The sequence below is a fragment of the Tympanuchus pallidicinctus genome, unplaced genomic scaffold (genome assembly GCF_026119805.1).
Source record: "Tympanuchus pallidicinctus isolate F22 unplaced genomic scaffold, pur_lepc_1.0 scaffold4, whole genome shotgun sequence".
In the NCBI taxonomy this organism is placed as follows: Eukaryota; Metazoa; Chordata; class Aves; order Galliformes; family Phasianidae; genus Tympanuchus; species Tympanuchus pallidicinctus.
Window position 1 is genome coordinate 13,340,280 of NW_026294758.1, and position 27,898 is coordinate 13,368,177.

At 35.6% G+C, this 27,898-nt stretch overlaps 1 protein-coding gene across 2 annotated transcripts in view; it reads right to left on the reverse strand.

The window, feature by feature from the left end:
* EDIL3 (EGF like repeats and discoidin domains 3) overlaps nucleotides 1-27,898 on the reverse strand; it is a 271,818-nt gene that overhangs the window by 115,202 nt on the left and 128,718 nt on the right. For both annotated transcript variants that reach the window (XM_052700525.1, XM_052700524.1), the window contains one exon: nucleotides 14,358-14,486. In XM_052700525.1, the coding sequence (XP_052556485.1) occupies nucleotides 14,358-14,486 (129 nt within the window). The remainder of the gene's footprint in view (nucleotides 1-14,357; nucleotides 14,487-27,898) is intronic.

The window sequence follows — 27,898 nt, forward strand, 5'->3', positions numbered from 1 at the left end:
GGTCAGATCAGGGGGTAAAATCACATCCCTCACCCTGCTGGCCACCTCTCTTCTGATGCAGTCCCCTTCTGATGTATGATAGTGTTGGCTTTCTGGGTTGCAAGTGCACACTGCTTACTCATACCCAGCTTTTAGTCTATCAGGATCCCCAAGTTCCTCTCTGCAGGTCTGCTTTCAATGAGTTCTTCTCCTAGTCTGCACATGTATCTTTCTGGGATTGCAACACTTTGCACTTGCTCTTGATAAATCTCATTAGATTCACACAGGCCTACTTCTCAAGCCTGTTCAGTCTCTTTAGATGGCATCCCTTCTTTCTTTTGTATCAGCTGCACAACTGCGCTTAGCATCATCAGCAAACTTGCTGAGGGTGCACTGAACCCTAATATTCAGGTAATTGACAAAGATGATGAATATGACCGCTCCTATGATAGACTCGAGGGGACACCACTCAATCACTTGTCTCCACCTGGACACAGCCATTGACCACAACACTCAAGCAGTGACAATACAGTCCATTTTCTTTTGCATCAGCACAGGTTAAGGGACGACCTGCTAGAGAGCAGCTCTACAGAGAAGGACCTGGGGGTCCTGGTGGAAAACAGGTTGAACATGAGCTAGCAGTGTGCCCTTGTGGCCAAGAAGGCTAATGGTATCCTGGGATGCAATTAAAAAGAGAATGGCCAGCCAACTGAGAGTGATGATCCTCCCTCTTTACTCTGTCCTGGCAAGACCACAATTGTGGAAGGATTTTTTTTGAGTTTGATTTTTTTTTTTTAATTTTGTTTTAATAAATATGATGTGGCAAGAAATTTATTTGTAAAGTACGATATTTTTTGACATAACTAATTCATTTCTGGATCACTTCATCTAGCATCTATTCTACCTATAGTTTCCACCTGTGTTCACAGTAACACTGTTATAGTACCAGTGAACAGCAATAGCATCTATCTGAAAAATCACTCTTTAAGACATATATGCTATAATTAGCATACAGGCTCTTGTTCATTGCTGGTGAAGATGCACTTGTGTTTTGCAGCTGAGGATTTTCTGTATAAAATAGTGTTACTGTGCTTTTTGTATCTGTTGCAGTTTCCATGGAAATAAATAGGTTTTACCTTCAGAGTAACCCATGTGTTTATTTGTTTAAATACATATTGAATAGCTTTTCCAAAGAGGCAATTTAAATTTAATAGAATTTTGGAATAACACTCTTTCTCATAATGGTTTTTAAAGAGCTGATACTTTAAAAGTTTTTACATAAATTGAAACAGATTTTTCTTTTTTTATTTTTATTTTAATGTATACTGTCATGGAAACCTTCATCTCATTAAATAATTTACCATGTAATTTTGGAATGAAGCTGAAAGTCTGTAAAGCAAGAATTCCTTTTGCTTCCAATGAACTTTATTAAAATAACTGGATATTTATATAACAAGCATTTGACAAATCGTTTTAGCTGCAGTTGAGTAAAAAAAAAAAAAAAGAAAAGAAAAAAAAATTAAAATTTTTGAATCTACTTTTAAATCAGTCTTTATTACAATCTATATTCCAAAATTCTCAATCTGACAAGTAAACTTAAATTATCCTGCACTAGACTATGGCCAGTAGCTGGGCTATTAGTACACAAAGTATAAGTGGGCTCAAGGCAAAAAGTCCAATTCTTTTCAGAGAAAGTTTGAACCCAGATCAGTAAATGAGCATATTTTCCTTTGCATATCCCCAGGTATTTGTATTCTTCTGAAATACAGTTGATAATGCATTTTAGAATAGAGAAAATGTAGGGATGTATCTTCTTTTTAATACAAGTACAGTTACGGCATGTGTTTTTAAAAATGTTATTAGACTGATAAGTCCTGGAGGATACAATGATGGACGTTCTGAAATGACTAAAACAGATGGTTGTAATTGTTCGCATACCTGCATTTGATACACATGGAATGAATTGTATTTCTTTATGGCCAACCTATATACATCTAATTTCTTAAAAGTTGTCTGTGGGACTTCAGTACACTTATGTAACAGAAGTGCACGCAAAGGTGCTGCTCAAAGATCATTTTTCTGCTTTGCTAGTACTGTAAAAATCTGTAGTACCAGTTACTCATAAATGTGTGTTTTTCACTTCTTATAAATCTCATTGTTAGATTTAATAACAGAAAAAATCCAACAGTGTCAACAGAAGAAAAGGTTAGACCTTTTGGCACAGTTCTTTAATCTCTTCACCCCTCTATTGACTGCACAGTACTACCTTTCATTACATTTAACATACATGGACACCTAGTAGATCAAGAGCACATTTATAAATCATCTGCCTGGAGGGTTACTAAATGAAAGAATTAATTACTGCATGACTAACCACTTGTCTTAGATATGAATATCTTTATCAAACCAAAATGTTTATTATAGCAATACCTAAGTTTTTTAACCTTAGAATGATTATACGTTTTCTTACATTCTATATATACATATATATATATAAACATAAAAGCAAGAGGAAAGGTCTGGGGGACTATGGGCCATTCAACCTCATTTCAGACCCTAGAAAGGTAGTGGAAAAATCATCCTGAAAAGCATTTCCAAGCACATGATAGTGATGCAAAGCAGCCAACATAGATTTACGAGAAGGAAATCATCCCTGATCAACAACATAGCCTTCTATGTTATGTCACTGGCTTACTAGACACAAGTGAGCAAGGGATCTTATATATATTTCAAATCTAGTTAGGTTATTAAGACTTTGTCTCAGCATTTTTGTGTTGGGAATGACATTGTGCAGACTAGGTAAGTGGACAGTGAGACGAATTTAAAACCAGCTGAATGGCCAGACCTTGGCAATAAGTCCAGCCGGAGGCAAGTCACTGGTGGTGACTCCCTTCTGGGCCCAATATCCTTCAGCATCTTTGTTGCAAGCTGGCAGGTGATATATCCTGGGAAGAAGTAACCCTGCTTTGAATAGAGAGTTTGGGCAGATGAACCCCAGAGGTCCCTTCCAATGTATGATTCCTTTGCCCAAGGAACATGTAGATGCCCCATTCCTGGAGGCATTTAAGGCCACGCTGGATGTGGCTCTGGGCAGCGTGGTTGGAGACCCTGCCTATGGCAGGGAAATTGAAACTAGATGATCATTGCGGTCCTTTTCAACCCAGGCTATTCCATGATTCTATGATGATCCTATGATATTTGTATTAAGTATACATGCTATTTATATGGTATTTAATATATACATGAATTTATTAGCCACTTACCAATCACTTTATTTTTTGGACTAATTTTCTTGCTTCCTCTGGAAAGGTGAGAAAGAATTCCAGATTTCACTTCCCATAGAAAATGCAGAATGTACATGAAGCAGTTTTCTCACATCACCAATGACTATCCAGTGCAGGAAGAAGGCTATTTATTGTAACGACTTCTGTCTTCTGACTGACAGCTCTATTATCTCAGAGCACATACAATCTCCTAGTTCTTCATGACTCTTAGAGAGTTATATGTCCTGCAACTAAAAACAGTTCTCAGGACTGGAACTTGTATTTATGGAAGCGAGCTAGGCAATGTCACCTTTGTTTGATGCTCACATCAAATAAGACCTATCTAAATAGGTTATTGCATTTTCCAAGACATTGTTCAGCAGCTAAGGAATTGCCTTTACAGATACCATCTCCATAAGGACTTAGGGCTACAGGTGGTGTAATCCCTGCAAAACATCTTTAATTTTTTTAGGAGCCTTTTTCTCTGTTAGAGCATTGAAATAATGTCAGAAACAAAGAATGTGAACTCCCAATTTTACATTTGAGTAAGCTATCGTCATCTATAACTTCCCCCCACCCCCCTCATTTTGTTGTATGTCTTCTGCAGTGTGATTTCAAAACCCTCTTTGATATTGAGTATGAATGTCAAAGGAAGTAGAATGGATTAAAAAAAAAAAAAAAAAAAAAGTAAAATCTAATTGCTTTCTAACAATGAAAACTACTCGTATTGGAAGAGAATATTGCTTTTAATAAAAACTCTAAAAACTGCCTGAGCACAATAACTACATGCATGTACAAATCTATTTAATACAAGAAAGGACCAAATAAAACACATTTTCAGAACAAGATGCCTTACTGACTTGTATTGTGGTTAAAATGACATCTGACGAGATTTCAAAACGTATCTATTATTTGCAGGTAAGCTACAATCTAAATTCTCTTTAATGCCGAAACACAAACGCATCTGGACCATGCAATGTCAATTCACTTTCTGTTCTTCCGAGTAAGAGAGCAATTCTTAAATGCTATTATTTTTGTTCCTTCATCTCAAAGCACTCGTAGTAGAATTCTTCTGAGATCATAAGGAACAACCGAAACTTGAAATCACAAAAGATCTGAGCACTTGTTCAGAAAGTATCACGGCAAGAACGAACATCTCCAGAAAGTCAGAAGAGTACCCATGCTTTTATCACCAAAATGATGTACAACAGCTACAACACCTATCTAATCTGAAGGAAATGGAGAGCTGCCAATTGCAACTTTTATGCCCCTCTACATGTTCCATTCCTTCCCTAGGACCTGACAGCTGTGTTACTACATGGAGAGTCAACTCAACAATCCCACCAAAAATCCTTCTTCGTGTTTGACTCTTTGACACTCTTCCACGTAAGGCTAGTGATTTATACTGAAGCCAGGTTGTTGAGTCTGATGGGGATATAATCTCAGGGAGGTGTCAGGCTGCCACACAAGAGGATAAAACAAAAATCAGGCCAGAATACAGATCATGAGACTACAGAAACTCAAGTGTCTTCCATGACATCACACATTAAGAAACACAAAAAAAGGAAGAGAAACTTCCTTCTTCGTTTCTTGCAGTGCACCTGAAAAAAATCAAGCAGATGCACATTATGTCTGCATTTGAAAGTAGTATCACCTTACAGAATTGTATTTGTAGGCTATGATGATCAGAGTGGAAGACACAATGCCTGCATTAACCGTAACTCAGGGACATTGTCTTTACAGAAGTTCTAGGCTGACTGGGCAGACTGAACATCATGGACTCTTCTTGCTGAAATGTTTTATGTCGATTCATGGTGTGCAACATGAGGAATTTTATACTATCTGATTATTTTATTTGAGATTATCTTCATCTCAAAGGGATCCAATTCTTCTGCTCTAAGACCACTCTGCCACATGAAGCAAAGCAAATCAAGTAGAGAAGAGAAAGAGATTTTTTTAAAATACGCTCCTAAACTAGAACACTCATCGGATATCCTACAGAAATAACTGCAATATTTAATGTATCAGAATAAATGCAAGACAGAAGAATATCCCGGGTATTCATATTTAAATGTGATAGCACCATGAGTTTTCCTTGAGATAGCTTATAAATACAAAGGAAATGCGTTTGTAATGCAAATTGGCATATACTATTAGAATATTATCTTGAAATATTTCACTTCAAGTCTAAGCATTGTTTTTTCCATGCTTCAAACTCAGAGGTAATAGGTCTAAAAATATTCTCCTTTGCATCTGTACGTTATTTATTCACAAATAAAATCATTGATCTCAAAACGATTCACATGAATAACGACTACTTAAAATTTCAAAAGAGCAACTAAAGTACTCTTTGCCTTCTTCAAACTCTTCATTGAATCTGTAGTATAAAAAGACCACTAGTTTCTTCTTTTTTTTTCCTTGTTTTTAATCTCTAGCACTGTCATTTGGAGTGCCATGTGAATTATTCAAATGACAAACATTAAAGTGTGTCATATAATTTTCAACTAGTTCAATGAACAATGGAAATGCAAATATTCTATACAGATAACTGCACACTCCTATGTTCATAACACATTTACAATATTTTCATTCTTCATCTCTGACAAACCAATGCACACAGATGGCTCAGCACAGTAGTTCTTGCAGCAGAACAAAAAAAAGAAAAATGAAAAAAATACTTAATGACAAAACTCATCTTTGTTTTCTAACAGCTGCTTCACACAAAGATGGATCAGACTATATGACTTTGTGACAAAACTGTAAGTCTTAAGTTTTCTCTTTTTAGAGAAATAAGATTTCATTTCAAGATTTCATTTATCTTCATTATCTTCCTCACACAAATGTACTGGTATCTATGTAAAGAATCTGCGATTGCAATGGAGACTGAAAGCAAACCTCCTTTCAAAGCTGCCTCTGATCCTAAACTGTCACAATTACTGAAATTGTCTTATAATGGGCATGAAAAGTAGGGAGCAAGAAGAGAGAACTGATGATAAGCTCATCATCAAGTTTCTTGTGCTTTTCCTCTAATTTTCCATAATTCTGTTGTCAATCATGTGCATCATCTCTTAGAACAGAGTTGCAAATATTAACAAATTACAAAAATAATTCTCTATAGGTGTAATAATACAGTTAACACAGTCTTCAGAGCTTATTTTGCAATTTCTTAAAGAAATGTTCTGAAATTGACAATTTGCAACAGTCACGATACTATATGCCACTTAGCATTTCAAGGCTGAATCAAAGTACACATGTTCAAAGCTTTCTGAAAAAGGCTTCCAACCATGCAGAAATCCAAGGACATTGCTCTCAACAGTAATCATTCTTTCACTGATAGAAATATGGGGTCATACAAACAGTTGGTAAGTAGGCTTACTCAAGAAGTATACTACATGACAAGCTGACAGATTGAAGGTGAGAATCTGCAATCACTGAAATTAATATTGGTGAGATTATTTATAGGGCTACATTAATGAAGGCAATGACTAGCTTTTCTAATCAGTATTTTTCCATTTAAATTATGAAGAGTCTTCTGATACCAAATACTTTCTAGGACAGTGTCACGATTATTCTCATGGCTAGGAATGATGAAAATGCAAGTCAGCAATAGTCACTTCCAGAAATCTGCCTAACCAAAAACACTGCATTTTGGAAATAAACAGTGAAGTAGAAAAAATACACATTTTCCTCAAAGGAAAAGGAAAGCATCTGAAAAAGAAAGAATATCTGCTTCAATGTTGTACTGTCCAGTAATGATAACAATGCTGTATCACCTGCGTAACAACTGAAATGCACATGTTATTTTTGTAAGTGTGAACTGGAACACAAGAAAAAAAGAACACCAAATAATAAAATGTCACTCAGATCCTGTATAATAGCTTCTGTTTGTTTGGATGGATAATCTTGAAGAAAACTGAAAATATTTATACAGTACATACTGCATGGAATAACGCAGTAGTAAATTAGAAAGATTTGTTATAACATATCTAGAGATATTATACTCATTGCTCTTTTCAATGAATAAAAATTTCAACTGATGTAAATTGAAATTTGAATGATGAGTGCATCATCATTATACAAAATCTGTTTAAACATTAGATATTTCAGGAATATGCACTCCAAATACAAATAGTTGTAAGAAAAACACATGAAAAGAAGTGGAAGGGACCAGACGAATCACAGTGTCCAGTTCCATTTCTGCTATAAAAGAGCTGCCTGTAATTCTTCAAACTACTCATCATTTTGTTGTAATATTTCTCTGGTGCATAATGACTCTAACAGAATATACAAACATAATACACTCCTTCACATTCCCATTTCATGAAGCCATGTAAGACCATTTTAAATAAAGCAACCTAGTTATTGAATATGTAAAAGGGAATCTGTGTGGGCTTTTTTGCAGATGCATTTCAATGCAGTTTTAGCAAGACTCATTGCTAGTATTTGCTGTAGTGTTTTAGGGAATATAAACAGTTATTCTCATGCTGAAAGAGGACATTATATTTATGTTATAAAAGAGGAAATGTGTAAAATTGACATTACAATGAGACAACTATTACTGAATTTAAAGAGTTCAGTATTTCAGTATTACTGAATTTAAAGAGTTCAGTATATTCAGTATCCAGAATTTGTTATTAATTCAAATATAAAGGGGAACCTGTATGAGCAAAATATGTTCCACATGCTATCTTTTAATGCAAAACATGAACAAACTAAACACCTTTGATAATCAAGCAGCAATGTATGTATATTTGGAATGCTGGTTTCTTCCCATGTGAACTATTAGCAATCCTTAAGAAAGACAGTAATTAGGAGAAGAGATATATACCCTCCTGTGAAAGATGCTTATAATGCCTACTGGCAGTTCAAGTGACTTTATATATAGAAGTGCCCATCCCTTTGAAAGTACCAGTCACTGCATAGTGCAGCCAGTCTACAGGTCACAAGAATCCCACTGCTCTGATCAATATCCCCATAAAATCCAAAAGCTAGTGGGAGTATCTCTTTTCGTCCCACTATCATACCTTATAAAAGAAACTTAGCCATCAAATTAGGAGCCTTAATAAAAGTCAAGCTCAACATCGAGCTCAGGTTAAAATGAAAAAAAAAAGGAACATTCAACAAAATGAAAGATAGAGAACATAGAAAGCACTGTAAGGATCTTCTACCCAATAAATGGTACACTTGCTGTTCGGTAGGGGTTGCTGTGTCAGTAAAATCCATCACATAACAAAGACGGCTTTAAGAAGGTCACAGAGAATCCATTTAAAACTCTTGCAAAAACTCTTTTGAAACAGAAGGAGAAACAATTCAAACTGTTTGCATAGAAAACAGTCAGATGGTAACATGACAAATATATGCAAAATAATAAGTGGTGTACAAAAGGCACTAAGAATCTTCTTTTCTACTACTTGCATAGCACACAAAGAAAGATAATTTAAGACCCTGAAAGACATAGATTTACTCAGTGTATCAGGCTGTTGTTGAGATCAGATGTTCAATAGCAATAAAAAAAAAGATATTGCAAGTTTGTGCGAATAAGAAGAATAAGTAATACTACATAACCGAAGTCAATGTGAATTAAAGAAAATTGGAAGGAGAACTGTAATTCCCACCTGAGACTTTAAGCCAATCCCTGGCTATTAGAGAATAAAGTAAAATATTTAAGTAGGAGATAAGCTATGCTCTCTCTTCATGGCACTGTGTCCTGATCGTTCCTACAAAGTACCTATTGTTGGCCTGTTTCCTGAGATTTAATGTTTGTTTGTTTGTTTTTTCTAGGCTTCTGTTAGTGTTCTCAACTCACATACTGCTTTAAACCAAGATACTTATGGGGGGGGGGGGAGGGGAATTTCAGGCAAAACAAAAATCCCAAGTTCTAACAGCTCCAAAATTGTCATCACTCTTGTTCATTCTCACTACACCTTTGTTGTAAGCATATTCATCATCAAATCTTCCTGTGTTTCCAGTTGACAATTGTATCAATATACATCTCAACTCACACATTTTTATTTTTCACTCACAAGTTTTACTGGACTACTACGAATGCAGTAGACATCTCCAGCAATGCTGCTCTTACACCCACTGCTTATGCCTTTTCCATGCTTCACATTACATGCTGCCTTACACAGTTTCCATTTTAGGAACTACATTTGATTGACTTTTCCTCCAACAGTAATTACTGGCTACAGGCTTTTTTAATTCTTTACTGGTGATATCTTATAGATATCTTTCAAACAATTTGATTTCTCTTGCTTTCTAATTACGCAAAATTCTTGGTTACTGAAAAAGAAATGGCGTATCTATATTTCTTCATTTCTTATCTAAGCAACTATTCAGACCTGGAAATAGTTTTCAGAATTCAGCTAAACAACGCTTAGATGTTGATGTTAGTTACAACATACTTGTACAAGCAACTTACTACCAATACATAATGTAATTTATTATTACTATTTTATATAATAACTTATTAAAACTGTGCAGTTGTTTCAACAACATCACAGAAAATAAAAAGGAAACCTCAGTTAGATTTAGAATTCCCTAAGCCTAAACTTGTATTTCAAGAGAAGTCACAGTGAGTGTTTATCAGTAGAAGCACAGGGTGTATATCTGGTATGGTGTATCTGCATCTACCCTAATATATTAAATTTGCCCATGTGGTGAAGGGTCCTTCTGGTTTGGAAGAAGCTGCATCTGTGCATGATAAAATTTGTTTTAGCCTCGAAAATAAGACAGCTGCATGCCGTCCACCTGCAGGGAATGGATTCTGGATGGCTCTACCACCTAATTGCAAGTGGAAGCAGTTTAGCAAAAATGCCCACTCATTATAACAAACAAAAATTCACACCACGTTATCCAGCCTCCTCACACAGTGTCTTCTCCAGTAGATGGGCAGGTCCCTGTATTTGAATTTGTTACTAAACTGAAGGTGTAAATTACACATGCTCTCAAGTAGGCCAGATTCATGGCAACTGGCCCTTCCCGTTGCAGCCCTGCACTAAGAGCCAATACTCCATGCAGACTCGGAATGATGCTTCAACATACTACTAAAATGTGAGCTGATGCTCTGCCACGTGCCCTCACGCTAGCTGTGTAGTTTCTCAACACATTAATGTGGCACCACAAACCATTTAGGCTGTGGAGACAGAAAACAGAGAATGCTGGAAAAACATTAGGAAGAACTTTCTTACACTATCAAACATGTTTGTTTAATAAGCCGTAATCTTCCCAGAGTGCAAGGCATTTAGTAATGGCCAGCAGCATTAACCATCAACAGAACACGAAGTAAAAAACCAAATACTTAAATCTGAACTCTTTGTCGTTTCAAACTTTTTTTTTTTTTTTTTTGAGGTTGGATCTCTCTCATTTCAGTTTGTTGAGTGGCAGACACACTTTGACATATTTTGTTGATAATCACAATAATACATGTTATCTACATAGGTTGATTTGAGAGAAATGCATTCTATTCCTTTTCACAGAATCTAAAGCAAAAAGCAAATAACATTATTTGATAAAGCAAATTCTCAGCTACAGAACACTATTTTTCAGCACAGTAACCAGCATTAGCTGTGCATTTTTGCCAGCGATGAACATGAGCCTGCATGCTGTTCTCATAACTTGTACCAGCAAAGGTGAACCACTGCCTTTGTCACCACTGTTGGAACACCTCACTGTGCTACATACCCTCTTTGGTCTCCATTAGCGTTCAGCAAGTGAAGATGAATGTCAGTAGATGTATTTTTTTTTCCACATGGGGGAATTCAATGACACACCTTTGTTTCATGCACACTTCAATCTAGCCATAGATATCTGTGTGCACTGCAAGAGTGTTGGACTAGATGACCTTCAAGGGTCCCTTCCTACCCAAACAAATTCTCCGATTCTATGATTCATTACCCCTCCGCTGCCATTTGTCAGACAGCTACAAAATGTAATGGAATATTGATGGTCATATCACCAACATCCGCATCTGATGTCATGGGCCAATTTAATAAAACAAGAAGCATTACTTTTGGGAAGCCCTCCTATGTTACTCTGTTTTATGGGGTTTTTTTGTGTGTTTGTTTTTTTAAGTACGTCAATAATCCACCTATTTTTCACACTTCATGTCTACTAGTCTTTGCCACTGCTAAACGTGGTGCCTCTCCCAGGATGCTGTCTCTCCTGAACTGATCCCACATGCTGCAGCTTTCCAAGCTCTCCCCAGCACAGCTCTGTAACATAGGGTCCACCTTTCAGGCACCACTCCAGCACTGTCCTCACAGACAGCAGCTCCCCTGGCTCTTCCAGACAGCCTGCTCCTCCATAGACCTCTCTTGGGATGCAGGGAGCTGCTGCTTGGAGCACCTCCTGCCCTTCTGCCTGTAGGGCCGCTTCTCTCCCATTGCTCCCCCCTCTCTCCCAGCTGCTGTCACACATCGGTGTTTCCTCCCTTAATTCTGCTCTCCCAGAGCACATCCAGCATCATTCACAGCTCAACTCTGGCAGTGGTGGGTCCCTGCTGGAGCAGCTGGAGCAGCTTTGCTCTGACATGGTGCACTGATGGGCTCTGCTCATACAGACCACTTCTGCTGCCCCCTGCTACCAAAACATTACCACATAAGCTTGCCACTTATCTTTCAGTCAGCATGATCCTGAAGAAAACATTACCTGTTGTTCTTAAAAATGAGCATCACACTCAAGGAATACACCCCAGTCCTGCTGGGCATGAGTTTTATGCTATTTTCAGGAATTTAAGTGCTCTGAGCTATGCTCTGGAAGAGCTGCTTTCTCAGTGTAGAAAGGCTGTAGGGAGACTTGCCTTCTCGCCTCAAGCAAGATTTTTGCAAATTCCTCTCTCCTTGTCACTATATACTGTCAACAGCATGTTTAAAAGCCAGAATGTCATACAGAAGTAGCTTCTTATGTGTCTCCATAAAAATTTCCCCAGGTTAAAACCAAGGTAGTCCTTATTATCCTATTCTTGTGAAACCTCTTACCACTGAGGGATAACCACTGACAATTGATATTGCTTTTGCAGTAAATCCATACTATGAAATCAGTGTTCTTGCTAATGATCTATTTCATAATTTATATATTAATTATTTACATGGGTAAAAGATCAAGAAACTGCAGGAATATTGATAGGATGTTTGTTGTTATGAATGCCAGAATACCAGCTTTGGAAATATATCCTGATTGAAAAATCAGTCACTTAACTTCCTTGATTTAGCAACAGAATCTTTGATATGAAAGAAGTCTGAGATAAGAAACTTTGCACGAGAAAGTACAACATGATTTCTGGATATCTTAACAATTTAGATGAAAACACATATCTTTCAATGAGGACATTTTAAGGACGGATCTAGTTTGACAGACTTCTTATTTGATTTAGAATGAATTCAGAACTGAACTGCTGAACTTTATGAAGTAGAAGAACTCACATAAAAGGAACTTCATGAATTAAGCTAAAGAGATATCATATTAAAGAGTTACATTAAATGCACCACTGGAAGTCAGACTCTTCCTTATTGAAGTCATGTTCTCCTCTGCTTCTCATAGCTGACATCCTTAGAGACACATTGAATATCTATATATTGCATACGGTTTATTACCACATCTTAAATCAGACTCTCTGAAAAAAACTGAATTTCATTCTCCCCCAAAGACTAACTTTTCACACAAATTTATCTCACTGGAAATCCCATTAGCTGCTGTCCTCTCCCCGTGGTGAATTTGAATCACCCATGTGAGAACTCTGCTTTATTCTGAAATTAGTATAAGTGTACTTTGCTGATTATCAGGAGGATAACAGTAGCTAATTGTTCCCTTTGAATATTTTTAAAAGGATAAAGGGACTCAGTAAACAGCTATGATTAATACCATAATTCACTACTGCATGGGTTTTGTTTTTTTTTCACCAAGCAGGTAATATATGAAATTATTCAGACAGTACATGCTAAAGCATTCATTTTACTTGGTAAAAATTTGTAGAGTTATTCACTTCATGGCATCCTTAATACAGGTCACCTCTTTGGCATTTAAAGGTAGAACACTGCACACTGCACCATGAGGTGACTATGAGCCTAGTCTTATGATGGAGTGTGCCTGAGAACACGATGATGTTCTTTCATACAACTTGGACATCAATGGCAAACAAAAAGTGTTTCCGCTACTCTTACCAAGTGTAGTCCCAAGGGCTGATATACAACTTCCCAGATTGCCACATTCTAATGGCTTTTTCTTCACTTATCAGCCAGCAGACTCTTGTAAAATACGTGCTAATGCCAGAGGTCAGGAACAACAAAGTACTGAACTGACAATTTAGCCCATGTGAAACTTGCAAGCTAGTACAACCTTGAGTTACAGTCAGACATAATCATACCTCCTTTCCCTTTCTGAAGACTCCTGAACTCCTGGCTACATCGTTTAAGGGCAGGCAATCGTTTGCCATCATGATTACAGTGTGAACTCATTCCTCTTGTGAGTGAATATCAAAATCTGACAGTGTTTTTTTTTCGTTTTTATATTGCTACTTTTCAGTTCTGTAACTCCATAATCTTCTGGTTAACAATCTAATCTGAAAGTAGGAGGAACTATTCACATAAATGAGGAGAAAAAGGATATTCCATTTAAAACATGATTAAATATAAACTCTATTTAAGTTTGGAACTTCTACCCTTAAAGTTAGATACTGTGATTCAAGGCATTTATTCTTAATTTATAAATACCTAGGTAAAGAAAGATGGAGAAGGTGTATTTATACACGATTTTTTCTCAGTAATCCTTTCCACATTTGCACACCATAAATTAAAAAAAAATGCGCAGACATTTCCAACAGAAAAAGGAGATCTCTATTATTTCAAATACTGCCTTCTATTAAATCCATTATAAATGCAGCTACATTTCCATACGATGTACATATTATGTACATAAAGCATTCACTGTTGTGTCGAGTAAGTTGGAAATAATAACACAATTTTCTGAAGATGGTAACTGTGTTCAGTGGTATTAGTTTGATCACAAAATGAAGGATAAGGATTTAAGAAAGTGAGATCGAACACTGACCCTCGAGACTGCAAGCTAATAAAAAGGCTTCTATCCATAAATACTTAAAAGTTACCATGTGGAACTTACTGTGCTGGCAGTGAATCCCATTAAAACCTTCTGGGCATTTACAAACATATCCTATGAATGTGTCGCCTCGGTATGCTTCACTAATTTCACACATCCCACCATTATGGCATGGATTAGGAAAGCAGGGTCCTAAGAGATGGAATTAAAAAAAAAAAAAGGAGAAGATAAGCATATATAAACATATAATTAAAAAACATCATAATTTTACACTCATTAAGTAAGTAAAATCTCTTATGTAGACCTCCATATTCCATTAAAATATATCCTTCATTTAGTTCAGATAACTTGCCAGCACAGATTTTTATGAACAAGAAAAAATATGAAGTATGTCACTACTCATTAATCATAACATTATTTTTTAATGTAAGAGAAGACAGGAGACAGAGAATCTAAATCTTGCCCTCCTATTAAAGATAACAGGCATTCTAACTTTTATACTACTGTGCCAATATGTATAAATCAAATGTGCCTATCATGTATGGAGTGACATGTACATTATCCCTGAGTAATCACTACGTGTCAAGCATGAGACCTTTTCTATGGCTTTGTGTGTCTATTTGAATATGTAACTATCTGGCTCAGAAGTCAAGCTACTAAACCAACTATTATTTTCCACGCAGTACCTTTTCAGCAAATCCATTTCAAACTGTTTTCAAAAAATTCTTCTAATTGAATTTTGTTTTTTATTCCCCAACTAGCCATATGCCGGGATACATTAAGTCTCAGCTGTGAGATCTAACTTACTAAGTTTGCAATGACTACATATGTCTTTCAGTCCACAGATTATGACATTATGAACATATTCTTATGTCCATGATGTGTGTACAAAACCTGTCCCATTGCATTATTTTACTAATGTTACACAGGCTACTCTGGAAGTAATGCCTCCTATTGACTTCCATGAAAACAAAAACAGACACAAAAGGCACAATAGTACTATTCAACAGAGCAAATTCTCAGCTACAAAATAGTCCTTTTCAATACAGTCACCATCCCTTAACTATGCAGTTTCTCCAGCAATTAACAACAGTCTGCATACTGCACTTGTAACAATCTGCTGCAGTGGAGGTAACCTGCTGTCACAATCATCACTGCAGAAATACACCTCCTGCCACCTCCCTGTGCTCACATCCACTGGTTGGTCTCCATAAGTGTTCAGCAAGGGTCAGTGAATGTCAGTGGGTGCCATTTCTTCCACATGGAGGAATTCAATTACACATTTTTGCTTAACTTGCACTTCCATGTCAGACTTTATTTTTTCAGACTGCTCTTTCACTGCCATCTGTTGCACAGCAACAAAATGTCATGGATTATTAGTGGGAAGGTTCAGTCTTTACTGCCATACCACCAACATCTACCTCTGTGAGCCAACATCATGAAATAGGAGGCAGTATTTACGGAGCAGCCCCCATACCTGTAGCATATCTCTTAGCAGAAGAAAATACTTTAGAATTTTGATGAATTAATTTTCCAATCTCATTTTAAAGTACCTGTAATCACTGACTGGAAAGCTTCATATGCAAGTTACTGTGCGAAAAGATTTGTAAATGCAGTACAAAGTATATTATTTGCAACCTTCACTATGTGCCCTAAAAGGTGATAATCTTCATTTGCTGAATTGCAATGTAATAATAATTCATCCACTTAAAATCACATTAAAAAAAAAAAAAAAAAAAAAAAAAAAAGACATGAAGTTCTTTCCACAGCATAATTTACTGACAATCAGCACTGGGAATTGAATGATTTAAATTTAAAAAGGCTCTATGTCTAATGTTTCTCAGAGTCCGGCTATTTACGTTTTCAATTACAAACCCAAGGTTCAACAGATGTTCAGAGTCATAGCATATATTCAGAATACCACTTCATGAAAACTATATTCTCTGAGAAAACATTAATTTGCAGAGGACAAAAATTATCAGAATGACAATTTTGTCAGAACACATTCCACAGTTATAATTGCTTGTGTAGTTAGTGCAGTTTGAGAAACTAACCATGTAGAGGCTACTATTACAACTTCGTATTTAGTGTAACCCAGGATACAATACTGCAGAAATTGTGCTTATGCACTTTATTAAACATGGACTATGCCCCACTGAATCCAATACATAAAACAAGTGAATATGTATCAGTCTATTTCAAGTGTACTTAATAGCAAAAAAAACAAAAAGGAAAAATCATGAAGACTAAAAGGAAGGCAGGTTGGCTGTTGCCATGTTTGTTTTTCTCCTCACATTCTTCATTACACTTTAAATATAATGGCATACTACATGTTTAATTCCTCAGAGTATATATTAGCCTACTGGAAAATCAAATGAGATTCATGGCTTGCAACTTTCACAACTTCTGTTCATGTTTTTTCTACTCTGTAATATTCTGGGAACTTAGTTTTATCTTTTGCCTCCCAATGAATATGGACAATATATTTTTTCAAGCCTCTATCACAGTGTTGGAGTTTGGGGAGTAACTGGAGGTAGCTCCATATTATTTCTAATTATATATTTCTAATATATTAGAAATATATTTCTAATTATTTCTATCCATGTGGAACTCTAATCTTCCAAGAGCAGTAAGTCTTTTAACAATTATTTTCTCATTTTGCTTGCTGCTTTCTCCATATGGTTTGTTAAGTACATATTCAGCATATTTCCATTGATTTTCCTTAGGTTTTGCATTTTCTCAGATTGCTCTAAAGTACAAAGGCTTAAGAGGTCAATTGAGCAGCACAGTAATAACTACTCTGGTCTATGCCAGTACTTCTATCTGATCTTAGTCTTCCACAGCACTTTCCAACTGTGAAGAAAACACTGACATGAATGTGTTTTTGACTGTCTACAGTTGTCATCTGGTCATAAACATATAATAACAGTGTTTTTAATATAAATGCAGTGTGTTTTTTTGTTGTTGATAGAAACTGGTGGTTCAGAAATGGTTCTGTGAGCCATGAAACATACTAATTAAATGCATTGAAAGTAGTTAACAGAAATGATCTAATTTTCACTAGTTAACATTCATTTCATCTAAATAACACAGGTTAGACTCATCTGCATTTTAAAAGAATGAATGATTGAAACTCAAAAAAAGTCTGCAACATTGTACCTGATTTCCCCTAATTCTCAATGTCCAAGGAATCCAGGACTTCTAAATTGTATGAATCATTAAGCATATCACTTTTTTTTTTTTTAACCTCAGTCAATTGCATACCCTATATAGCAAGTACAGTTATAAAGGTTTGCGTGTCTTGAAGAACCTGGGTCCTCACCCAGCAATCATTTCATTTTAAACACTAAAAATTGTACAGAGACTCTGGGCACTGTTGCCTCATGATAAGAACTCCCATCTAACTTTCTTGAGCTTTTAAGTAACAACATATTGAATGTTGGATAATTAATTCCCTGACAATCTGATTAATATTCTCAGTTACTCAAATCTATAGCAGGAAGTTTGAAAGCATCCTTCTTTACTGAAAAACAAACAAATAAAACCCTTGTCAACTGATTTTTTTAAAGAACAGTGGGCTTCAGGGATTTGTCTTTCTAAATCAATAGCACTGTAATACTTCTGCAGGTAATCTTTAAGTAGCTTCAAACACAAAGAGAACAACATTTGACCAATATTAATGAGCACTGGAATTCAATGGTATGCTTTCCAGGCATTTTTATCCTCGCTCATATAAAGTAATGTCAGCAAGATTAATTGTGCACTAAAAGCAATAGATCTATTCACTTTGCTGCTCTCTTTGAGGCCTTTTGTGCATTTACAGGGATATTAGCCAAAATAATAAGTATACTCCAAAATGCATAATTCTGTTATTCAGTTGAAATCCCGCCCTGTTTTTGAGAAAAGTATTGAAAGTTAACTTAGAGCTTAACAGGTTTTAAATTTTTTAGATGCTCTTATTATATCTCTGATATTTTATAGATGGAGAAATCAAGCAAATGCATCCTCACTTCTAAGTTGCAATGGGGCTCGAGGCAGATCTATATCATCTGTTTTTTTCTTTGACAAGTACAGCCAATTAAAACTTCATAAATACAGTCTTGTATAATGCAATACTGAAGAAATAATTACATATTTGAAAGAGACTATTAGTTTATCTATAGTAGAGAAGGCAGGAAAGCAAGGGAATTTTTATTTCATTAAAAAGGAAGTAATTTTTGACAGTGAGAATACACAGAGTGAACAAGCCAGTACAAGGAAAATGGTTGCCTGTTTCTGTCTTCTAGGGAACTCAAATTCTTCTGACGTAAAACAAATATCTGCTCAAATATCTTTCAGAGTTTCTCCTGACAAATCCAAGGAAACATTGTTCTCGACTTTTTTTTTCCTGCCCTGTCTATCAGTTTTGAGGGAAACGAAAACAAACAAAACCCTGGAGACATCAACATTTGTAAACCACACTTTAATAGGTGTTAAGTGAACATAATTACATAAAATTTTGATAGTTCTCAATTCAATTACTTGGTAAATGAACTAATTTTACTATGGAGTAGCTGTATCTACAGGAGTAAGCTACACAGTGCAATGGAAACAGATCTGAAGAACAAGAAGCCAATGCTCAGGATCTAACAAGCACACAGTGTTTCCCCTGCAAAATGAGAGGTAAATGAAAGATTAATTTACTTTGGGTTAACTCAAGTAAAGGTTTTTTACCTGCTTATAATTGTAGACATGAGATACGACACTAGTTGGCCCTTTTAAGTGTCCAGGATGCACTGGCGTTTAAAGAAAAAAGCTTATAATTCCTGTGCACTGATGATGGAAAAGTGCAACCCTTGCTCTGCTCAACCAGCTAAAGACAGCAACAGCTATACACAACTGCATCCCCAGTGCTACCTTGATCAGTAAAAAGCACAAAGCTTGTCTGAAAGGGCATGGTGTGCTGATATTCAGGGTTACAACAACCTCAATCTTGTGAAATGCATTGACATGCACTGAAAGAAGGCTACAAGTGCTTTTTCTGATAAATCTCCACTTAAGGATTCAAAAATGTGACAAAACTTCAAAGCATGGTGACATTAGTTTAGTGAAATACAACAAATCAGAAAGTAATTGAAGTAGTAATAGTAAAAGGAAGAAACAAACTCCAACAACAACCAAAAATAAATCACAAAAAACCAACTCAAATGAGTCTTTCCCTTTTTACTCCCAGTTTTAGAGATAATTATCAGTAAAATAAGCCATTTCTCAAACTTCCACCAAACATGGTAAGAATTTTTTTACAAATATAAGATCTGATGCTGCTTTGGTGGGACAGATATTCAGAAATATCAGCTACAGGTCTTCCTTAAAGTCTGATTCCCTCAAAAGCGTGCTTGCTGCTGTGCTAAAACAGAAAGATCAAAAATCAAACATTATTTCTTACAAAGACGAGATTACATGAAGAATATGAATACCAAGGAAAAGAAAGAAAAAAAAAAGAGAAGAAAAATGTTCTCCAGTGAGTGACAGACACGTACCAAAATGATCACATTTGCAATTGTTAATACTTCTGATGACACCTATCTATCCATCTTCTCTTCACATAACAGTAATGCAATTTCAATGAAAAACACTGAATTATATATTGACACTGATATAGTGATATCAAGATGAAGATACTGTCAGCTGCAGAGCTAATTGCTTCATTTATTTTGTGGAATATTACTAAAGTAGAACTAACAGATAATGCTACTCTGATAATGTGGTAAGGTCCAAAGAAAATCAAAACAGATACTGGAGCCACTATCAGAGGACATTTTTACATTTCATTGTAGAAGAAAAATACTCTCAATCTTGCCTTCATACAACTAAGGTTTCTTACGTCCCTCTTGGATCCATTTATAGGAATGTCAATCGCATCTTTACTTTTCCCTCTTGTAAGTTTATCAGCAGTCTCTCACAAAAAACATAGAATTGTAGAATCATGAAATTTTTAGAGTTGGAAGAGACCTCTGAAGACCACTGAGCCCCACTGCAATGAACAGGGACATGCACAGCTAGAACAGGTTGCCCAGGAATAGTCCAGCCTTGCCCTGAAAGTCTCCTGGGACAGGACATTACCACATTTCTGGACAGCCTATTCCAGTGTGTCATCACCTTCACTATAAAAGGTTTTTTCCTTATACTCCACCTAAATTTACCCTTATTAAGCTTGAACATCAGTTGTTTGAAATATTTATTTTTCTCTTCAATATTTAAGTGCTTCCTCTACTGTGACAGATCTTACTTCCAAAGATTTCTTATATTTTGAAACAAACATGTGAAAAGGTGAGTGACACATGACTTCTTTCAGCTTTGTGGGAAGGATTAATGTCCTTGCTGCTGGTGATCAAGAACAGAAGAATCTTCCCATGATGAAGTTTAAAACTATAGTACTGAATCTGATGTATTGCCTAGGTGATCCAGTACTGCATCCCTGCAGTCCATCAGTTCCTGCAATTTCATAAGAATGCTGTAGAATCCTGAAATAGGAACAACTAGAAATAAGCACTGTATATTTTATAAATATTTGAGATGAGCTCATTCTCTGGATTTCTACATTTAAGATATTCTATTCTATTATATGCTTTCTCCAAACAGTTATAAAACTACCATGCATACACATACAAATGAGGGACTACCTTCCAAAGTGTATAAACCTTTTTAATTCCTCTAGGACTTTTGAAAAATATGCCCTACTGATGTCAGATACAAATCCAAAATACAAAATAACCGCGTTTGAAAGAGTCTGCCTCCCGCAGAAACATATAAATGAGCACTTAAACCTGCAGGAATGTCCCTGCTAATAATAAGAGAGAACAGTATAAAATGAGTGGGAACATAACAAAAGCTCTTCAGAGTCTGTGATCATACCCACATTTATAACTTTGCCTATTAATTTATTAATATGATTATGAAGGGTTTGTCTGACACAGAGGCTGGTTTTTGAATGACCACAACTGCATGTTTGCATGGGAGTTATGTTAGTTTAGATTGAGACCATTTCAATCACTCGGCAAAAATCATCCAGCATCTCTTGAGTTCTGGGGATAGATCACACCAGAATGCACACACAACTCAGCCTACAGGCTCAAAAACAGAAGTATGGCATACCCACTCCAGCATCTGCAATACAGAGTTGGGTCTCACTAATACAGATTGAGCCACTTAGTGGCTAAGACTTATCTGCTGCTCATGTATTCTGCCGATCATGTCTACAATTAGAAGAAACTACCATTTCCAAAGAACATTCTTAACATAGCTGGATGCAAAGAACAACATATTTGCTAACTACCTGAAATTGCAACCGTTACTCAGACGCTTGTTTTGCAGTATGCCATTGCAAGCACATTTGAGGAGAGAGCTCGAGGAGAGTAGCAGATGTGCTACTGACCTTATGTCAGAAATAGCTATAATCACAGAAATGGCTTCTTCTAGTCAGAAGCTCAATCTGCAGCAGGGTGCATCTCCAGTAACATATAAATATGTTGCTGTCCTGTAGTTGCTCTCTTACTCACATATTTTCTTTATTTACTTGTTCATTTTTGTCCTTAAAAGCCAGTGTGGGTTCAATATTTAAATGAACACCTTAGCACTGTATGGCTCATCTTGTATTTTACTGGTCCACTGTGGCATGGCTCCAATAAAAACATGTCACATTTTAACTAAAACTCAAAAAAGTCAACCTTGATGTAGTCTGAAGTACCTGATCCTTCAATTCTTCCAAATTGTAATGAGAAATCCCTGCTACCTCAGCATACTTAAATGTTTATAAAACAAAGAATAAAAATACCGACTTCTACAATAGATCAATACATTTCAGCCCAATTCCTTCTGCAATTTGCCACCTCTGAGTTTATTTTGCAGTTAGAAGGCAAATTAATTTTATGACAAAAAAATTTATCATTGTTAACAGCTTGCTATTTATTTGCCTATTTTAAACTGAAAAGAATAAGCATGGTAGAACATTCTTTGCAGTCTGTGAGGAATATATCATATTAGCTATCTGTTATAGAATAGCTCAGTTTATGAAACTAGTAAAAAAAAATGTCACCCACATTGTATTTCATTAACATTCTTAAAATATCAGCTTTAAAAAAAAACAAAAACAACAGCAAAAAACCTGTTTAGCCTGGCTCATGAACACATTAGTACTGTATTAAATCCTATCAAACAATTCATTATAAATGAATGGCAATGATCTAGACTTAATTGCACTGTGATTAAATATTTACCTAGTTTTTAAATGCAGCAAATGTAGTGTGCTGATTATAATGATCAAGGTGTCTCCATCTGGATGCAGCAAAAGCTAAGGTTCACCCCCTGAGTACGAAACATTTTAGGTCATTTCTGCACATCTCCCTCTGAATCTGTTTCGTGGATTTCTACTACAGAGAATTTTAAATCAATTCTCCAGCCACTTCCCAGTATATTTTATCCAAACAAGTAGAGTATTTTTCTGACAAGACACTATACAGTGTCTTGCCTTAAAAAAATTAGTCTAAGCTTCTTACGTAACTCTTCCACCTACTGGGGACAGATTAAAATCATATCTGAGGTATGCTTTTATAACCAGGATAGGCAGTGATACTGCACATGGTGAGAAGTGAAAATGCCCTCAGAATGTTTAGTGCCTTACAAGACATTTTCCACAAATTCTGCTTCATTATTTGTTTTCGTACTCCTCAGCTTCCAAGTTCAGGTCTTTCTCCCATTTTCAATGCTTTTCTTTTTCTCCTGCAGTTTATACCTTCTATCACTGAAATACATGTTTCTGAATAGAGCCCACAGACCTCTATCCCACCCTGTTATCTCATAAACCTACCTTAGCTTGTTCTGGGTCTCTGCATGCACTTTTACAGGAGTTTGTCTTCAAAAAAAAAAAAAACCAACAACAGCAACAAAAAACGAACAATCAAAAACAACAAAAACCTGCTATATTTACAGAACGCCCAGGTTCACGTCCTTTGCATTCTCTTCCAACTTCAGACTAAGAAAACAGCATTTGCATTTTTCTCTATGACACTACTTCTGTCACTGACTTGCTCTATTCTTTTTAACTAAATATGGGGACTGGGTTGCTACACTCCATTTTTCTTTGCTTAGCCAATTTGTTTTTTCTCTACAAGTTTTAAAATACAGAAGACTTTTAAGAAAGAAGACTGGCTTCTCTCTGATTTCTTACTTTTTTCCTCTTGTAGAGACTTGAAGAACCATTTATATACAAAAAAAAAAAAAAAAAAAGAAAAGACCCACAAAACAAAACAGAGAAATACTTTAGATTGTGAAGTATATATTTATACCATCACAGTTCAGTTCACTAATGTAATGCTGGGATGCTACCTGTAGAGTTAAGTATGAGAAAATTGTTTAGATGAAGAAACATGAAAAAACTGTAAAATAAATAGCAGCACTGTCTTCACAAAAAGAGTACTTAAACTGCTTTTGAAAAGGCCCACCTGCATGATCTGCTTGAATTTATATTCAAACCAATACGCATTAAAGATCACAGCTTACAATAGTGGGCAGTAGGGAGTGGAAAGGAAAGCCTGAAAAATGCGTAGATGCCATCTGTTTTTATAATCAGGCAACAAAAAATTCCAAAAACTATCTGATCTTAAAAAAGTCGTGTACTTAAAAATATTTTATTGATTCAATCCTCCTTTTCTGTTTGTCAGTCACACGTTAAGTGCTTAGGAGAAATGTGAATCACTAAGATCACGAGCTGGTGACTAAATCTCAGCAGAGATCTCTGGACTTGAGTTTGAGCATGATCGGCTAACCAGCAGCGTTAGAACAGAGATACAGAATGGTGAGTTTCACTCAAGCAATACAGCCTCTTCACAGAAGTGTCTATATGTCCAAACTATGTCATCCTGAGGGATGGGCACACCACCACAGCCTTCCCAGAGCTGTGGGTGATTAAAGGGTCAGTTCAAAAGTGCACTCCTGATAACACTAATGTTTATGTCTATAGAGTTTCCATTAAAACAAATTCCTCAAATCTGCTCTCTATTTAATTAAAACAAATCCATCTGTGTATTTGTTACATTTGCCTTCTGCCTAAGTAAAAGACAGGTAGCGTTAAGGAAACTACATACAGTTTTGTGCAAACTCTAATGCCATTTCGCATTTCTGTTTAACAGGCCATTTTTAGCATTACTTTTCTTGTCCTCGTGTATGAGTATGACAGTTTTCATTTTTTATTTCACTTTAAAACTGTCAGCAATCGGGATCTCTTATCCTTTTCTGAGGTGCTGTGTTCCACTAATAACTGGAAAATGGAAGAAAGAATTAAAAAGATAATGTGAGCCTTAATTATTACAGCAAATAGATTAAAATCCAGTTAGTCCACATGCTTAGAATTCCACTGGGAGCTAAATAAGGCAACAATCTAAACTTATCCTACTCATATTTCTATGAGTCAGGTTCTAATTACTAATGTTGCGTTAATGACATGGAAAGAGAAGAAGAGAATCTTGGAGGGTGGTTATCCTTAGGATACAAAATACTATTACAAAATGATGAAAGAGATTTGCTAAAAGTGAAACACATAGAGACCAAAAAGACATAAAGGTGATCACAAAAGAAACCAATGAAATAGATGAATCTTAGATTGCAGCTGTTTACTTCCTCGAGGTTGTAGGATGGCGGTAATATATTTACCCTTACCCCCTTGCATTTTTTTAGCTGGCATCAAAATTTTCAAAAAGTTTCACGTATCCTACCCTAAATTCTCATGAATTCCAAATCCTGCACTCTGTCACTATTTGTCATATTTTCCTTCCTTCTTAGCTAGGTCATCACTCTTTTTTTGCTCATACCTCATTCCCACTTCCCAAAATGGAAGCCAAAATGTTTTTCACATGTTGATAGAATCAAGCATGGTCATCCACCTTTGAAAAATGCAGATACTGCAATTAGGCTCAGAATGACATGGTTAAACACCAATACTCTATGCCATAAAAATAAAACCACTACCATGTTAATTTACTGCATACTTTCAGGGAGGATATCCCTTGCTACATGACCTTCACAGCCTAAAATAAATTCTTCATTAGGAAGTACTTAAGAAGTTACAGATCTTTATTCTGCTACTGAAAGTGCAGACAGAAACAAGACTAGATGACAAATAAGTTACATTATACCTTTTGCCCCTACTTAAGGGCAGCTAAAGAAGAATGCTGACTTGATAGAATCACTGATTTATATTTTGTTTCAAAAATGCCCATTTCTACTGTCATGGAGATAAAATTACCACTTCTCTTCCAGAAGGCTGGATTAAAATTAAAGTAAATAAATTAATTAATTTAAAAAAAGAAAAAAAGAAGAAATAGAAAATTGAGAAATTCCAGGTTGATATAGAAAAACATGAAAAATTTGATACTGAACAATTGTTACTGATTCCCTTATTGTATATTAACAGATAAACACTTTTCCATGATTCAGAAAAATTGAAGGGATTATTTTAAGTGGATGAAATATTGCAAAAAGATTGAAACTAATGAAATCCATGAATAATTGTAATAAAGACTTGTAATATTGATGTCTAGAACTAACTCATGCTCTGCAACTAAATGTAAAAATATGGCATTCTACACAAAGTAAATATATATGTTTGTACTCAGATCTTTTTGCTTTTAAGCTATAGCTTCTTCCTTCCTGCTTAGTCATTTTAATAAAACTTCATGAATTCTAAATATTTTCTTTTCCTATCAATGACAATTTAAGTAACCTCTAAAGTTTATAAGGGTGCAATTCATTTTAACATTTTTAGTTATAGACAACTAGACATGAGAGCATATTACATTTTTGTAATTGTTTTTTTTTATCACAACAGTTGTCATACATGCTCAATTCCCATAGCAGTCTGTAAAAGCTATATCTTGAATAAGTGATGAATATGCACTTCGGGAGTGAACTGTGAATGCTTCAATTGTTTTTCTTATCATCTGGCCTACTAATAATTCTCATTTGGCAGTTTATTACCTTACAGAACAGTGAAACTTGTGTAAATGTGTTTACTATATTTCTGAAGTCACACAGTATTTAGTCATAAAGAACACTATGAAATCAACAGTTTTATGTAAGTACCAGGAAATTTACAAAATAAGTGGAGCACTACAAACATGTAGATAAAACTGCATTGCAGAGCAGAACATAGCTGAATAGTACATGTTGTTTTTAATTTAAACCCAACAATGGACATTTATATGCTGAGGTTATATCCTGTTATCTAAAAGGCTTTCAGTTAGGAAAAATTACATACATTTTAATTACAGTAGTGAAGGCTTCAAAAGAACATACCACAAAAAAGAACCTATTCATTTTGTAAAATAAAAGTATAAAGGAAGGTCTTGGCTCTGGCAAATGGTCATTAGCATATGAAAAGGCAATCACTTAGAGCAATCATCAGGATTAATAAATGTAAATGAAGAGGCAGATACTTGTTATTGCAAAAGAGCATCGAACAAGTTGCTGTGTACGTGCAGAAATCCACACATCTCTGACTGAGTAAATCTGATTATTCTATGCTCCTAAAACTATTTTTCATCTTTTTATGTTAGGAACTACATCTCAATCTTGCTTTCATGACACATTTCACAGAGCGTTGTTTATTCTTGGTCAACATTAACAGCAAACAATATCTGAGTGTTTTTTAAAATACAGATGTCAACTTTTTGTTACTATTCAAGTTAGGACAGACCTAAGTCTTCTCAAAATCACAATGAAACAGCTAGCCAAACAGTCAAATTATTTCATCTACATAATAGGAATGACACCAGTGTTAAGATGTTTTGGGATAGCTTGTATTTTTATCTTGATACTAATTTTGGTGGCATTCTTAATAGGTAGAATAACAGCAAATACAATGCAATGCAGGAAGACATTAATCTAGATGGAAACTAGGATGTAGCTGAATAACTGGTGAGACAAAGATTCATAGTAAGACAGATCAGATGGAAAAAAAGCAAAATTTAAAATTAAACTCTGTTTTAAACACAGCTCTTGGTCCTCCAGGATGCTTAATTCCATTTGCAGTTACATTGTTTAACAATTCAAATATTTCCTGGGCTTTGATGCATGACAAACCCACAGCACTATAATGGCATTACGCACATCCATGACCATGATCAATACAGTAATGCTGTTTCAGACTTGAAGCTCATGACTGAATACCTATCTATCTAACCTGACCACCATAGCTCATTCAATAAAATATGCTACATAGATCTACAAGCCTTTCTCATTCTATCCTTCCCATCATTACATGAACTCCTACTTCAGATAATGCAACCTATACATCTTTGACACAAAATATAACATACTTATCTGATTATAAAATTAGTTGCAGAGGAGCCTGAAATTAACAAAAGTATTACATCTACTTGGTTCTGACACTATTTTGTCATGTGCCACAGAGCTTTTAGTACCTCATCCCACTAAAGTCGCTACTCAACCTGCCTAAGCCCAAGCAGATCTGTAAGTTAACCCCTACATAAAAGGATATGAGTTACCAAAACATAGAGAAAGGATTCTGAATTGAAACTTTTTGATAGTGCAAGACTAAACTGTACCTAATA